Source organism: Hemiscyllium ocellatum, chromosome 20 (genome assembly GCF_020745735.1).
Source record: "Hemiscyllium ocellatum isolate sHemOce1 chromosome 20, sHemOce1.pat.X.cur, whole genome shotgun sequence".
Taxonomy (NCBI): Eukaryota; Metazoa; Chordata; class Chondrichthyes; order Orectolobiformes; family Hemiscylliidae; genus Hemiscyllium; species Hemiscyllium ocellatum.
In genome coordinates this window covers 7364570-7378666 of record NC_083420.1, presented here as the reverse complement: position 1 = coordinate 7378666, position 14097 = coordinate 7364570, and the positions used below count along the sequence as shown (strand labels likewise).

The 14097-nt window shown below is 41.4% G+C and overlaps 1 protein-coding gene across 1 annotated transcript in view; it reads left to right on the top strand.

Annotated features, from left to right (window-relative positions):
• The window catches only part of cfap70 (cilia and flagella associated protein 70), a 97610-nt gene that overhangs the window by 48337 nt on the left and 35176 nt on the right, over nucleotides 1–14097 (top strand). The window contains exon 17 of the mRNA XM_060840942.1: nucleotides 10631–10764. Within this exon, the coding sequence (XP_060696925.1) occupies nucleotides 10631–10764 (134 nt within the window). The remainder of the gene's footprint in view (nucleotides 1–10630; nucleotides 10765–14097) is intronic.

Sequence of the window (14097 nt, the reverse complement as noted above, 5' to 3'; positions counted from 1 at the left end):
GGGAACAGGCGGCTCTAAGAAAGCAGGGACCCCTCCCCCACCCTCTCCCTCTTCAGCTGCAACAAAGGTGTCTTCAGCTACTTCAGGAGAGTTACCAATGAAGATGAGCTTTGAGGAGATGTTTGCCAGGTGGGAGGCGAAGATTGATGCTTTTATCGATGAGTCTCGGCAGAGCAGAGAAGCACTATCAGCCGAGCTGCAGAAGCAGGGCAGAGACATTCAGGAATTGGAGTGCCGAGTCAGAGAGGTGGAGTCGAAGGCCGCAGCCTCAGAGACTGGGATAAAATCAACAGCCGACCACATCCGTTTTCTCGAGAATCGAGTCCAGAACCTAGAAAACCACATTGATGACCTCGAAAATCGATGTCGTAGAAAAAATATTCGGTTGTTGGGCCTTCCCGAGCAGGAAGAGGGAGGCCAGCTGACAGCATTCTTAGAGCATTGGCTGCCACAACTTTTAAATCTGCATAATGGATCAGGCCAGGTAAGGGTGGAATGGGCCTACCGGGTCACAGTACGTGGGCCCGGCTCAACCCAGCGCCCACGCCCGGTCCTGTTCCAGCTGCAGAGCTATAGGGAGAGGCAGATGCTCCTGGAAGCCTCAAGAAATCTGGGAAAAGATCCCCAAGCTATGACCCACAAAGGATCCAGGATCATGCTGTTCCAGGACTTCTCCCCAGCTTTGGTCCGAAAGAGGAAGGCATTCGATGAGGCGAAGAAGCGTTTAAGGGACTTAAATATCCAGTACTCCTTACGATATCCAGCGACGCTACGCCTTAGCCACGAAGGATCCATATATAACTTCGGATCACCGGAGAAGGCTAAGGAATTCTTGGACTCTCTTAAATAAGCTGTAAGAGATTGTGGACGCTGGTCTGCCTTTCCCATTATTTTGGTTTACATCCCTTCATCTTTTCTTATCTTTCCCCCTATGTGTGTATGTATATATATATATGTTGGGGCGTTTGGTTAATGTTGATGGGGGGAGGTGGTTACCTTATTCTATTTTACTTCTGTTTTTAGGAGCGGGGTTGTTTTTCTTTCCCCTGTTATTTTGTGGTATTATATTTAAGTATTACGTGTTGAGATTGTAATCTTATAGTTATATATGGTATTAATATTCCCAAATATATTTAGATGTGGGTGTGGGTGGGGGTGGGGTGTTCACTGTTAACTCTAGCTTTATATTATATTTGAATTCTCCTCATTTTATTGAGGAACACCTGGGTCAAGGGTGGGGCACTGGTTGGAAGAGGGTAAGATGGACTGTGGGAGAGGAAGTGACGCTCCCTGGGAACAAGGGAGAAAATCTCCAATTCGGAATGTTTTATATTTTTTATATTTAGAAAGAGTTTTTTGTTATATTGTTTTGAGTGTATCAGAGAATCTTTACTTTTGTAAATCTTGTATGCTCCATGCTCGGGATGTTCCAGATAGGGTTCCCCCTCCCGAGGGGTCTCGGATCTGTCCAGATGATTATGGCTGAACAGTCGGTTAAGTGGTGCACCTGGAATGTCAGGGGGAGTAATTCGCCAGTTAAAAGGAAGAAAATATTATCAAATCTTAAGAAGGAGAGAGTTGATATAGCTCTCCTACAGGAGACACACCTGTCGGATAAAGAACACTTAAAATTACGACAGGGCGGATTTGATCAGGCCTTTTTCTCCTCTTTTAATTCAAAAAGCAGGGGAGTCGTTATCCTTGTCCGGAAGAACTTCCCTTTGAAAATTCTAAATCAGATAAAAGACGAATCTGGACGATATATTTTGATTAAAGCCCTCATAAATGGAGAGGAATATGGGATCTTAAATGTATACTGCCCCCCGGCACACCCCTTTAAATTCATAACGGAAGCTTTTTCAAAACTGATGGCCTTTGGTGCCCGTCATACAATTATAGGGGGAGACTTTAATTGTATTATGGATCCGGAAATAGACAGGATTCCCAAGAGTGCCGCTGGAGTATCTCCCAGATCTAGACAACTGGCGGACCTGAATAAAGAATTAGGATTGGTAGATGTATGGAGATGTCTCCATCCACAGGGTAGAGATTTTTCTTTCTACTCTAATCCACATAAATGTCACACAAGAATTGATATGTTTTTTGCCCCATCGATTTTTCTAAACTCTATAGCAACCTGTAAAATAGGTACTATAGCAATCTCTGACCATGCCGCTGTATACATGGAAACTAAGGTAAAGAACAATGGGACATCTGCTCGGCATTGGCGTATGGACCCCTTCCTGATAAAAGATAGCAAATTTTTAAAGTACTTCTCCCAAGAACTTAAAACTTTTTTAGAAATTAATACTGGTACGGCTAGCAATCCGTCAATGATGTGGGAGACCATCAAAGCTTATGCACGAGGTTTGATCATTTCCTATTCAGCGACCCAGAGGAAAATGAAGGGAGAGCAACAGCGTCTGCTCGAAGCTCGCCTAAAAGCAGCCGAAACAGCATACGCTGATAGACCTTCTATCACAAAATTGCAGAGGATTACAGCTCTTAGGACAGCTTTAAACACCGCGCTTACTCAAACGGCTAAAAGGGAAATATTATTTGCGAAACAAAGATTATATGAATATGGCGACAAACCGGGTAGATACTTAGCATTTCTTGCAAAGAAAAAGAAAGCCCCTCAAACTATTCCGACCATCAAGGAAAGTACAGGTACCCTGACTCATGATCATAAAAAGATCAATGCGACCTTTAAAGAATTTTATTCTGAACTATATAGATCGCAGGATTGTGAAGATAGGATTAGGAGGATGCAGTCATTTTTTAAAAATTTGACCTTCCCGGGCCTGACTCCGGAACAGGTGTCGGCCCTAAATACCCCTTTAACAGTCCAAGAAATACTTGAGGCAATTAGGCAACTTCAGAGCGGAAAAGCACCGGGCCCGGATGGTTTCCAAGCTGAATTCTATAAAGAATTTACAGGAATATTGGTTGACCCACTTATGGATATGTATAATTTTGCGCATAGTCAGGTCTGTCTCCCGCCCACGCTGAAAGAAGCAAATATTTCTCTTATCCTCAAAAAAGGAAAAGACCCAGAAGATTGTGCATCTTACAGACCAATATCCTTACTAAATGTAGACTTTAAAATTCTCTCAAAAATGTTAGCACTAAGACTAGAAAGGGTACTGCCATATATTATAAAGGAGGACCAGACGGGATTTATTAAGGGCCGCAGATCATCCAATAATATCAGAAGGGTCTTGAATATGATCCAAGCCTGTCATCAGGGAAAGATACCAGGAGTAGTAATTTCATTGGATGCGGAAAAGGCATTTGATAGGGTTGAATGGTCATATTTATTTTACACATTGGAAAGGTTTGGCGTTGGACAGGTGTTTACCAAATGGGTTTCAACATTGTATAATGACCCCAAAGCAGCTGTTATTACTAATGGGTTAAGATCGGATGGCTTCAGTGTGGGTAGGGGCTGCCGTCAAGGATGTCCTCTCTCACCATTGTTGTTTACACTGATAATCGAACCATTAGCAGAAACCATCCGGACTGATCCTAATATAATGGCCCCGAGGATTGGTATAGGTAAACACAAAATTACCCTCTATGCAGATGACGTTCTCTTATTCCTCAGTAATCCTTTAATGTCAGTGCCTCGTCTAATTCAAGTTATTAATACATTTAGTGCATTCTCAGGCTATAAAATTAATTTTTCAAAATCGGAAGCCATGCCAATGGGTGGTCTGGCTATGATACCCCACTTAATGGACGGATCCCCTTTTCCCTTCCGTTGGTCCCTGGAGGGCTTCTTATATTTAGGTATTTTTATCACGCCAGTATTTGATCAGCTGTATAGGGCTAATTTTGTACAATTAATGGAAAGGATAAGGCAGGACCTCCAGCGATGGAGAGACCTTCCGATTTCCTGGCTAGGGAGAATAGCATTAATTAAAATGAATGTTCTACCCCGTCTCTTATATCCTATGAGAATGCTCCCGCTGATGCTGCCAAGGCTAGCCCTACGTAAATTATATGGCTGGTTGGGCTCCTTTATTTGGAACCATAGACGGCCCCTTATTAAGCTGAAGAAGCTACAGCTTCCACAGGCAAGGGGAGGACTGGACTTCCCAGACTTTAGGAAATATCAGTTAAGCTCCCTACTAAGTTACATAGCTGATTGGGTTTCATCTGATCCACAATCAATTTGGCTGGATATCGAAGCCTCCCAAGTAAAATACCCACTTATTAACCTTTTATTTTCAGATAAGAGGAAAATCATTACAGACCACTGTAAAAATCCCATAATATTAAACACAATTAAGGCCTGGAATATAATGCGGCAAAATGAGGGTAACTCACATAAAACATCCCCCCATGCACCAATAGTAGGCGCATGGGGATTCCAACCGGGGATTACAGATGCCACCTTTAAACTCTGGAGATCCAGGGGCATCTCATGCTTAGGGGACCTATTTAAAGATGGGATCCTGATGTCCTTTGAGCAGCTGCGTCTGAAATTCGGAATACCTAATGGGGATCTCTTTCGATACTTCCAAGTTCGAGATTATATACAGAGGAAGACTACATTAATAGATAGTCTTTATAAATCAGACAGAGAACGTAATGTCTTACGACCAGCGGGGGCATCCTCCGTTAGTACTATATACCATTTGCTACATGATGGAGTCTCAGGAGACATGGATGACCTGCTTAAAACATGGGAGCAGGACTTGGGGCTAGAAATCTCTGAGGACATGTGGAATGACATTTGGGAAAATGCTAGAAGAATTGCTATCTGTAACAGAACTCAGGCTATCCAACTAAAGATACTTCATAGGGCCCATATAGCTCCGGCTCGACTGGCAAAATTTAAGGCAGGAGCATCTCCAATGTGTCCCAAATGCAAAATAGAGGTGGGTACTCTTGTACATTGTCTGTGGACTTGTCAGAAAATCCGCAGATACTGGACTAAAGTGGCAAATACCCTGACAGAAATTTTAGGAACGGAAATTAGGGTGGACCCTGTATCTCTCCTTTTGGGCTTTTCGAACCTCTCATCTCTGGATATGCATGGGAAGAGACTATTTTCTATTCTCTCTTTCTGTGCAAGGAAAAATATTTTGGTGAACTGGGTGGCTGAGGGCCCCCCTGGACTTTCAAATTGGCACAGATTAATTATGGAATATATCCCCCTTGACTTCCTCACAAATATGGTGCACCGAAAGACTGAATTATTTTATAAAATATGGCAGCCCTTTTTGAATTATATAAATGCAGATATTTCGGCTATCCTAACAAGGGCTTTTATTTAGTGAAGATTTCAGACCGGGCTGCTCCGGGGCCCCTTGGGAGAGGAATCCTGCGCGAATACGGGTTTTATTATATTTGATGTTTATACATTCCGAGCATGTAAGAGACTTAGGTATACACTCTGGTTAGTTATAGGTTAGATTAGTAGAAAGTTGAGTTTTTTTTTTCTTTCTTTTATCGTTTCTTTTTTTTCTTTTTTTGTTTTCTTTCTTTCTCTTTTCTTTGTTAAATTATGACTATTGTATATATGATTTAATTGTACATCAATGTTTGTATTTGAGAGTTTTGTTTATTTTTGTAAATTTGCAAAAATGTTAAATTTCAATAAAAATATCTACAAAAAAAAACAGGCATCTTGACAGAGGTATGAATAGGTAGCGAATAGAGGGATATTGACGGTGGAGAGGCAAAAGGTTTTCAGTTTAAAAATGTGTGCCAACACAGTCTTGGTGGGCTGAAGAGCCTGTTCCTATGCTGTACTGTTCTTTGTTCTTTGAATTTGTCCACAAAAATTTAAAGGTCCCCTTTTGAGGAAGGGAATTCCAAAAACTCTCAACCTCTTGAGAGAAAAAGTGTTTCTTCGTCTCTGCTTTAATCAGGAAAACCCTATATTTAATCTCTGATCCCAGTTTTGGATTCTTCAATAAGATCCTTAAAACATCCTTTCAACATCCACCTAGTCAAGTCTCCTCAGGATCTTATCACTATGGGGAGTGGGACAACATTTAAGAAGATGTCTAGCGCTATCAAGACCACAATTAGCAACAATAGAAAAGAGGCCAGTAAAATGAAAATAGCCAGAAGGTCTTTCATTAACAGATGTAATGGGAGCAGAAATGTTCCTGTTAACAGTATCTTAAATCTTTTATCCTTCCTGTTTGATACAGCAATCTGTATGTCAGCGATCTTCATGTTTACTTAAAAGTGGTGTCACCTCTTGATGAGTGTACACCAATGGGCCTTAGGAGTAATAGCCATGGCATTCTGAGAAAACGTTTAGAAATCCTCTATTGTTTGCCTTCAAGAGAATTTTAACTAATGGTAAAAAGAAATATAAATATTAAGAATGATGGCATGAAATAAGAGGAAAGTGCTGTCTTGACCACAGGAGCCTGCTCTGCCATTCTAGAATGTAGCTAATTGTATCTCAGTACTGCTTTCCTGCAATCCCAGGGACTAGTCTGATGAACCTTTCTTGCATTAAGGTTCCAAAACTACACACAATACCCAAGTGTGGCCACACAGAAATTCTATATTTCTAAATTCTTACTGAACCCTTTTGTGATAAGGACTATCATACTATTTACCTTCCTAATAACTTGTGGCACATGCATGTTAGCGTTTAGTTACTTAACAAGGGCACTCAAGACCGTTTGCTCATCAGCACTTCCCAATCTCTCAACATTTAAAAAAATACTCTGTACCTCCATTTACATTAGACTAGATTAGACTACCTGCGGTATGGAAATAGGCCCGCCAGCCCAACAAGTCCACACTGACCATCCAAAGAGTAACCCACCCGGACCCATTCCCCATATTTACCCCTGGCTATTGCACCTAACACTATGAGCAACTTAGCATGGCCAATTCACCTAACCTGCACATCTTTGGATTGTGGAAGGAAACCGGGGCACCCGGAGGAAACTGACGCAGACACGGGGAGAATGTGCAAACTCTACACAGACAGTCGCCCTGGGTTGAACCTGGGTCCCAGGCACTGTGAGGCAGTGGTGCTAACCAATGAGCCATCATGTCGCCCCATGTCCTGCCAAAGTGGATTACCTCGCACGTTTCCCACGTGATGTTCCAAAGTGTTGCTGAACTAAGATACCATGGAGTGTAGGTTCATAGTTCCTTGAAAGAGGAATCACAGATGAATAGGATAGTGAAGCAGGTGTTTGCCTTTATTGGTCAGCACATTGAGCATAGGAGTTAGGAGATCAGTATTGGCTGTACAGGAGATTAGTTAGGCCATTTTTGGAATACTGCGTGCAATTCTGGTCTTCCTCCTATAGGAACGATATTATGAAGCTTGAAAGGGTTCAGAAAAGATCTACAAAAATGTTGCCAGGTTTGGAGGGTTTGAGCTATAGGGAGAAGCTGAATAGGCTGCGGCTGTTTTCCATGGAGGGTCAGAGGCTGAGAGGTGACCTTGTAAGGGTTTATAAAATCATAAAGGGCATGGGTAGGATAAAGTAACAAGGGGTGGGGGAGTCCAAAACTATAAGGCATAAGTTTAAGGTAAGAAGGCAAAGATTTAAAAGAGATCTAAGGGGCAGAGGCACATTCCCCTGCCTCTGCATGTAATGAACTCACATTTTTCTTTCCTAATCTTTCTCTTTTGATATAGCTTTTACAAGTCTGTTTTTATGTTTCTTGCTAATTACGTGCATGGAATGAGCTGCCAAAGGAAGTGGTGAAGGCTAGGACAATGACAACATTTAAAAGGCATCTGGATGGGTATATTAATAGGAAGGGTTTTGAGGCATATGGGCCAAATGCTGGCAAATGGGATTGGTTATCTGGTCAGCATGGACAAGTTGGACCAAAGGGTCTGTTTCCATGCTGTATATTCTATTACTCATCTGCCATGTTCTTACCCATTCACTCAGTCTGTCCAGGGCCCTTTGAGTTCTCTTTGCATCTTTATTCCAACCTGAATTCTCACCTAGTTTCGTATTATCTACAAACTTGGAAATATTGTCCCCACAACCAAATTATATATAGATGTCATGAACAGCTACGGCACAGCACTGACCCTTGTGGTGCCCCTTCAGCCACAGTAATGTCAACCTGGGAATGACCATTTATTCTTGCTTTGTTTTCTTATTGTTAATTAATTCCTAATCTATGGCAGGATACATATTCTAGTTTTGTCTGCTAGCTTCTTTTTGGGACCTTGTTGGAAGCATTTTGAAAATCAAAAAGCAACTCGACCACTGTTACCCACTTCTCTGTTCTCCCAAAAAGACTCTAACAGGTTTTTCAAACATTATTTGCCCTTTGAAACACAAATCAGACTGCCTAATCAGATCATTATTTTCTAAATGACAGTTATCATATCTTTTGTAATGGATTTCAGTATTTCCCAAACTCTAATGTCAGACCAAAATACTATAGTTTTCTGCTTTCTTATATAGTAACATTTGTTACTTTCCAATCTGCAGACAATTTTCCAGAATTTATCAAATCTTGAAGGATGAGCACCAATGCCTCCACTGTTTTGATAACTACCTATTTCAACACTCAAAGATGTAAATAATGTAATTTGACAATTTTCAGTCCTATTAATTTCTTCAATATCACGTTTCTGCTGATATTAATCTCTTTCTGTTCTTCACTTTAACCATCCCTTGGATGTTTCTTCCTTCTCGGAGATTTCTTGCACCTTCCCCAAGTAATGATTAAATTCTGTATTTCCCATGACACATTCCCCTGCCTCTGCATGTAATGAACTCACATTTTTCTTTCCTAATCTTTCTCTTTTAATATAGCTTTTACAAGTCTGTTTTTATGTTTCTTGCTAATTTATTCATATTATTTTCCTTCTATTATTTTCTTGGTCTGCCTTTGCTGATTCTAAAATGTTTCCAATCCTTAGGCTTGCTATATTTTCCGGCAACTTCATAAATCTCCTCCTTTTGATTTGATACAATCTTTGGCTTCTTTTATTAACCAGTTAAAAATCACACAACACCAGGTTATAGTTCAACAGGTTTAATTGGAAGCACACTAGCTTTCGGAGCGATTCTTCTTCATCAGGTGATGGTGGAGGGCTCAATCCTAACAGAATTTAAAGCAAAACTTTGCAGTGTGATGTAACAGAAATTATACATTGAAAAATTGATTGTCTGTTAAGCCTTTCATCTGTTAGAATACAGTGATAGTTTCATTTCTTTCATGTGTAAATCACAAAACCTTTTTTTAAAAGTTGCATTCTCAGGTTAGCTGTTAACAATGGTGATAGCTAGACAATATGTTGAAGGTGTTAGCCCCCTGTGTTCTCTGTCTATGGCCTGATGTTTCAATTGATTCTAATCTAAAAAGTGAGATAACGGAGTTTTACATAAAGTCATGCAGTTTTTGAGCTCATAGATCTACATGAATGTATGCAGTTTTTGAGCAAAGTGCAATGTAACTCTGCAAGTACAAATTCACCCCACAAAATATATGTGTGCGTGTGTGTGTGCGTGTGTGTGTGTGTGCGTGTGTGTGTGTGTGCGTGTGTGTGTGTGTGTGTGCGTGTGTGTGTGTGTGTAGTGAGTGAAGAGTGTCTTAAGTCTGTGAGGGGGTGCATGATTTGGAGATGCCGGTGTTGGACTGGGGTGTACAAAGTTAAAAATCACACAACACCAGGTTATAGTCCAACAGGTTTAATTGGAAGCATACTAGCTTTCGGAGCGATGCTCCTTCATCAGGGGGTGCATGTGTTAGTGTGGGAGTGTGTGTGTCTATAAGGGTGTGTGTGGGTGTCTGTGTGCGCATCTGTGTGTACCTGTGTCCGTGTGTGTGTGTATGTGAGAGTGTGTTTGTGTAGGAATATCTGTGTGTGTGTATAGTGCAATGGTGGTCACCTGTAATATGACATGAACCCAAGGTCCCGGTTGAGGCTCTCCCTGTGGGTACCGAACTTAGCTATCAGCCTCTGCTCGGCCACTTTCCTCTGCTGCCTGTCCCGAAGTCCACCTTGGAGGATGGTCACCCAAAGGTCCGAGGCTGAATGTCCTGACCACTGAAGTGTTCCCCGACTTGCCTTTCTGGTTAGGTTTTTGTGCCTTAGAGAAATGTATATTAGTTGTAAACATTATTATTTGAATTGTACCAATTGCCTGTCCTCTTTATGACCTTTTCAAATAAAAATAGTCTTTAATGATCTTAAACAATCCTTAGTAAAGACCTTTCTTCTGAGCATGAGCCTGTACCATAAGGCAGTGGACCCTTCAATATGTGCTCTGGAAGCAGAAACTCCAGGTTTATATGGGAGATATTCTGCATCCTATCTGTAACAGTGCTATTAGAGGAAATACATGTGTAGGTCTATCTTTTTCTCGACCAATTTCAGGAATGAGCCATAAAGCAGCCATTGACTTCTGATTAGCATATTCAAGGAACCTGTCTGTTTTAGGCTAACATCAGATATATCGTTTAGCACCTGAACCAAAATAACATTGGAAGTGTTACTGATGCTGATTGGACATGGGAAGTTGGTGCCTCAATTGGTCTTCTGCTCTGTTTTCCACTCAGAGAATGTACACTAAGGACTTTAGCAGTGAGAAGCGAAAGAATTTTTCATATTGTAAGATATGTCAGTGATCAATACCCAATGTAAAAATTTTAATTTTTACAGAGATTAGCACGCGACAGGAACAATGCTGATCACTGGTTTGACTATGGTACTTTCTACCTCATGTTAAAGGACCACTCCAAAGCAGAGGAGTGCTTCCATGAGGCTGTTGCTGTAAATCAGGAGCATATATCCAGGTCAGAATCACACGTACTCTTCATGCCATATTTACTGATGTTGTTTCAGACTGCCTAATTAGCGTGTCTATGCAAAAAAATACTGTAGCTTCACTTTTGATTTTGAGCCTTTCTTTTGGCTGTGACTATATATAAAGTCGGTGGTGGGCAGGGCCATTATACAGTCTGCTCAATTAGATGGTTGGAAAGCAGAACTAATTTGATTGTTGGAACTTATTAAAATTACACAAATGAACGGTTGCTCTTCAGACTATATGGGCCTTTCTTCCACACAGATATTGGCAATGGTAGGGGGAATCACACCGACTTGAAGACGCTGTGCTAGTCACTCAAATCTTTCCAAGCACTAGTACAGAGATCAACACATTGGCTAGTCGTTAGTGAGTTAGAGGGCCCTGATAAAGATGATTCTCAGCCTTTGAGTGAGGTTAGATTCAAATAGGAAAATGAAAGAAAGGTCTTGCTGGAGACTAACATTGGATTTTAGTTAAGCTAGATTTGAACGTGTTGACTTAAGGGAAAGTACACTAACAGTTGCTCAAAGCATTTGACTACCCGCATGGGACCGATGCCGGGATGGCAGCATGTGTGGGTGAGATCTCTTACATACATGGCATCAAAGTCCTGAGGCAAAATATGAATGCAGCAGCTCAGCACTCTTTGTGGAAACTCATGGTGTGGAGGTGTCGGTGTTGGACAGGGGTGGACAAAATCACCTGTTAGACTAGAATCTGATGTCATGTGGCTTCTGACTTTGGAAACCCATGATATTGGTACTAACAGGCTCTTGGCTTCACTATCACCTCCATCATGGACTGATGGGATGTCCTAAAAAATGACTTATTCTTAGATGTCGTGTAGTCTACTCACCAGATCCCAGGAATACTGAAACCCATAGCAGGGGTCAGTTTAATGAGTGTGGAACATGTTGTTCTCATTGAATAACAATGTGACTTGCACTCATTTAAGAAATTCCTGCCCTAATGTCAAAAAAAACTTTCTCTGCCAGATTCCCCAAGCAGTGCCAATAAACTGCAATCTGAAGCTGGACCCTCTTGGGCTTAAGGTCCTGGAAGTCATCCACTGCAAGCACCTCATGATGCCCTAAGTAGCCAGCCTTCTCATTTGCTGTGCTGTATCACAAGAGGGCAGGGAATAAAGGATAACAAAATGTGAAATCATCTTGATCGTGAATAGAAAAGTGGACAGAGCTGCACAATACAGATGAAAATCCTTGCAAAGCCACCAGGTTTAATGTTTGGAGTCACTGAGTTCCTGAGAAGGAGGGGTGCATGCAGTGTGTGAGTGAACCCCAGGAACCTTATGTTGTTTCTGGATTTTCACAGGAAAATTGATATAAATGTTTGCATCATTCACTTGTTATAACAGGGATGAAATGCAGCTGACAGTTGCTGACTTGAAAAAGATGTATAATGGGCATTACTACAAAGGACAACATAAGTTTTCCCTCCCTAACTGCCTTCAGAAAGTAGTGGGGATCACGCCAGACCATGTTGTGTTGGTATATCCACAGTGCTGTTAGGGACAGCGTTTCAGGATTTTGACCCAGCAATACGTTTTCTAGTCATAGAGGTGTACAGCATGGAAACAGACCCTTCGGTCCAACCCGTCCATGCTTACCAGATATCCCAACCCAATCTAGTCCCACCTGCCAGTGCCTGGCCCATATCCCTCCAAACCCTTCCTATCCATATACCCATCCAAATGCCTCTTAAATGTTGCAATTGTACCAGCCTCCACCACATCCTCTGGCAGCTCATTCCATACACGTACCACTCTCTGCGTGAAAAAGTTGCCCCTTAGGTCTCTTTTATATCTTTCCCCTCTCACCCTTAACCTATGTCCTCTAGTTCTGGACTCCCCGACCCCAGGGAAAAGACTTTGTTTATTTATCCTATCAATGTCCCTCATAATTTTGTAAACCTCTCTAAAGTCACCCCTCAGCCTTGACGCTCCAGGGAAAACAGCCCCAGCCTGTTCAGCCTCTCCCTGTAGCTCAGATCCTCCAACTCTGGCAACATCCTAGTCAGGATGGTATGTGGCCTGGAGGGGAATGTGCAGGCAGCAGTGTTCCCATGTATCCATTTTCCCCAGCCCCAGCAAGTTTGGAAGATGCTGCTGAAGAAGTCTTAGTGAGATGCCATTAAATGCCAAATGGAGATGTTTAGATTGCCCTTTGTTGAATCTAAATTGAATCGAATTGGAGGCAAAATGTTGATGGTTGTTATCACACCTTAATAGATATTGCTAAACAGACTTTGGTATTAATTTTGAGGTATCTTGAGTCTGTGGCACCCTTGCTGGAAAAGTGCACCTTATGCATCACCTCAAAAATTGTAACAAGGTGATACTAAAACAGACATCCTATTTGGAGCTAAAGGACATCTACAAACATTCCTCCTCATCTGGATTCTGAAGGTCCGTTTCTGACACACAAGTTCCTTCCATCTGTTATTGCTACTTCTCTTCCTCTTGTCAGCATTGAGCTACCAACAGAATAATTTCTTTTGATGTATGCAGTATCTGGTGGTATCTGTTAGGATTTGCAAAAATGTTTTTTTTAGAAAAATAAGTGTTTCTGTGGCCAATTCCTCTGGAGAAATACAAGTAAGATATTAAATAAATGATTCCAGCAATCAAAGTGACATTTAGCACGTAATGAGGGGTGTTCCAACTTCATGTCACAGATGAAAGATTGAAGACTGAATATAATGTCTTTGCGAATTCATTATATGTACATGTGAGAGCATATTGTTATTTCACTTCAGATTGCTTTTGATCCAACCATCCTTCGCTGCTTCATCAATGAAATTCTTTCCATAATAGAGTCTGAAATGGGATTGTTCGCTGATAATTGCACAATGTTCAGTTCTATTTGTAACATCTCAAATCCTGAAACAGTCTGGGTCTAAGGGTCCAACTGCCACAAGACCTAGACAATATTCAGGTTTGGGTTGATAAGTGATACAAATGCTATTTGCCACTTAAGTGCCAGCATTGACCATCTCTAACAAGAATCAATTAAGGGGAGGTCAGAGACTGCAAATTCTACCATCATGTAAATCACCTCCTAACACCTCAAATCATGTTTACCATCTACAAGGCACAAGGCATAATTAATGAGAGAATTGGAATATTCTCAATTTGCCTGGAGTACACCTCTACAGCACTCTAGAAGCTTTAGCATCACATCCTCCACTTTCAACATTCATTCCTTCCATCACCAACACACAGTGACAGCTATGTATATCATCAATAAGTTTCATTGCTGCAACTCACGGTTTCTTTGGCTTTGACATTTACAGCCTAGAA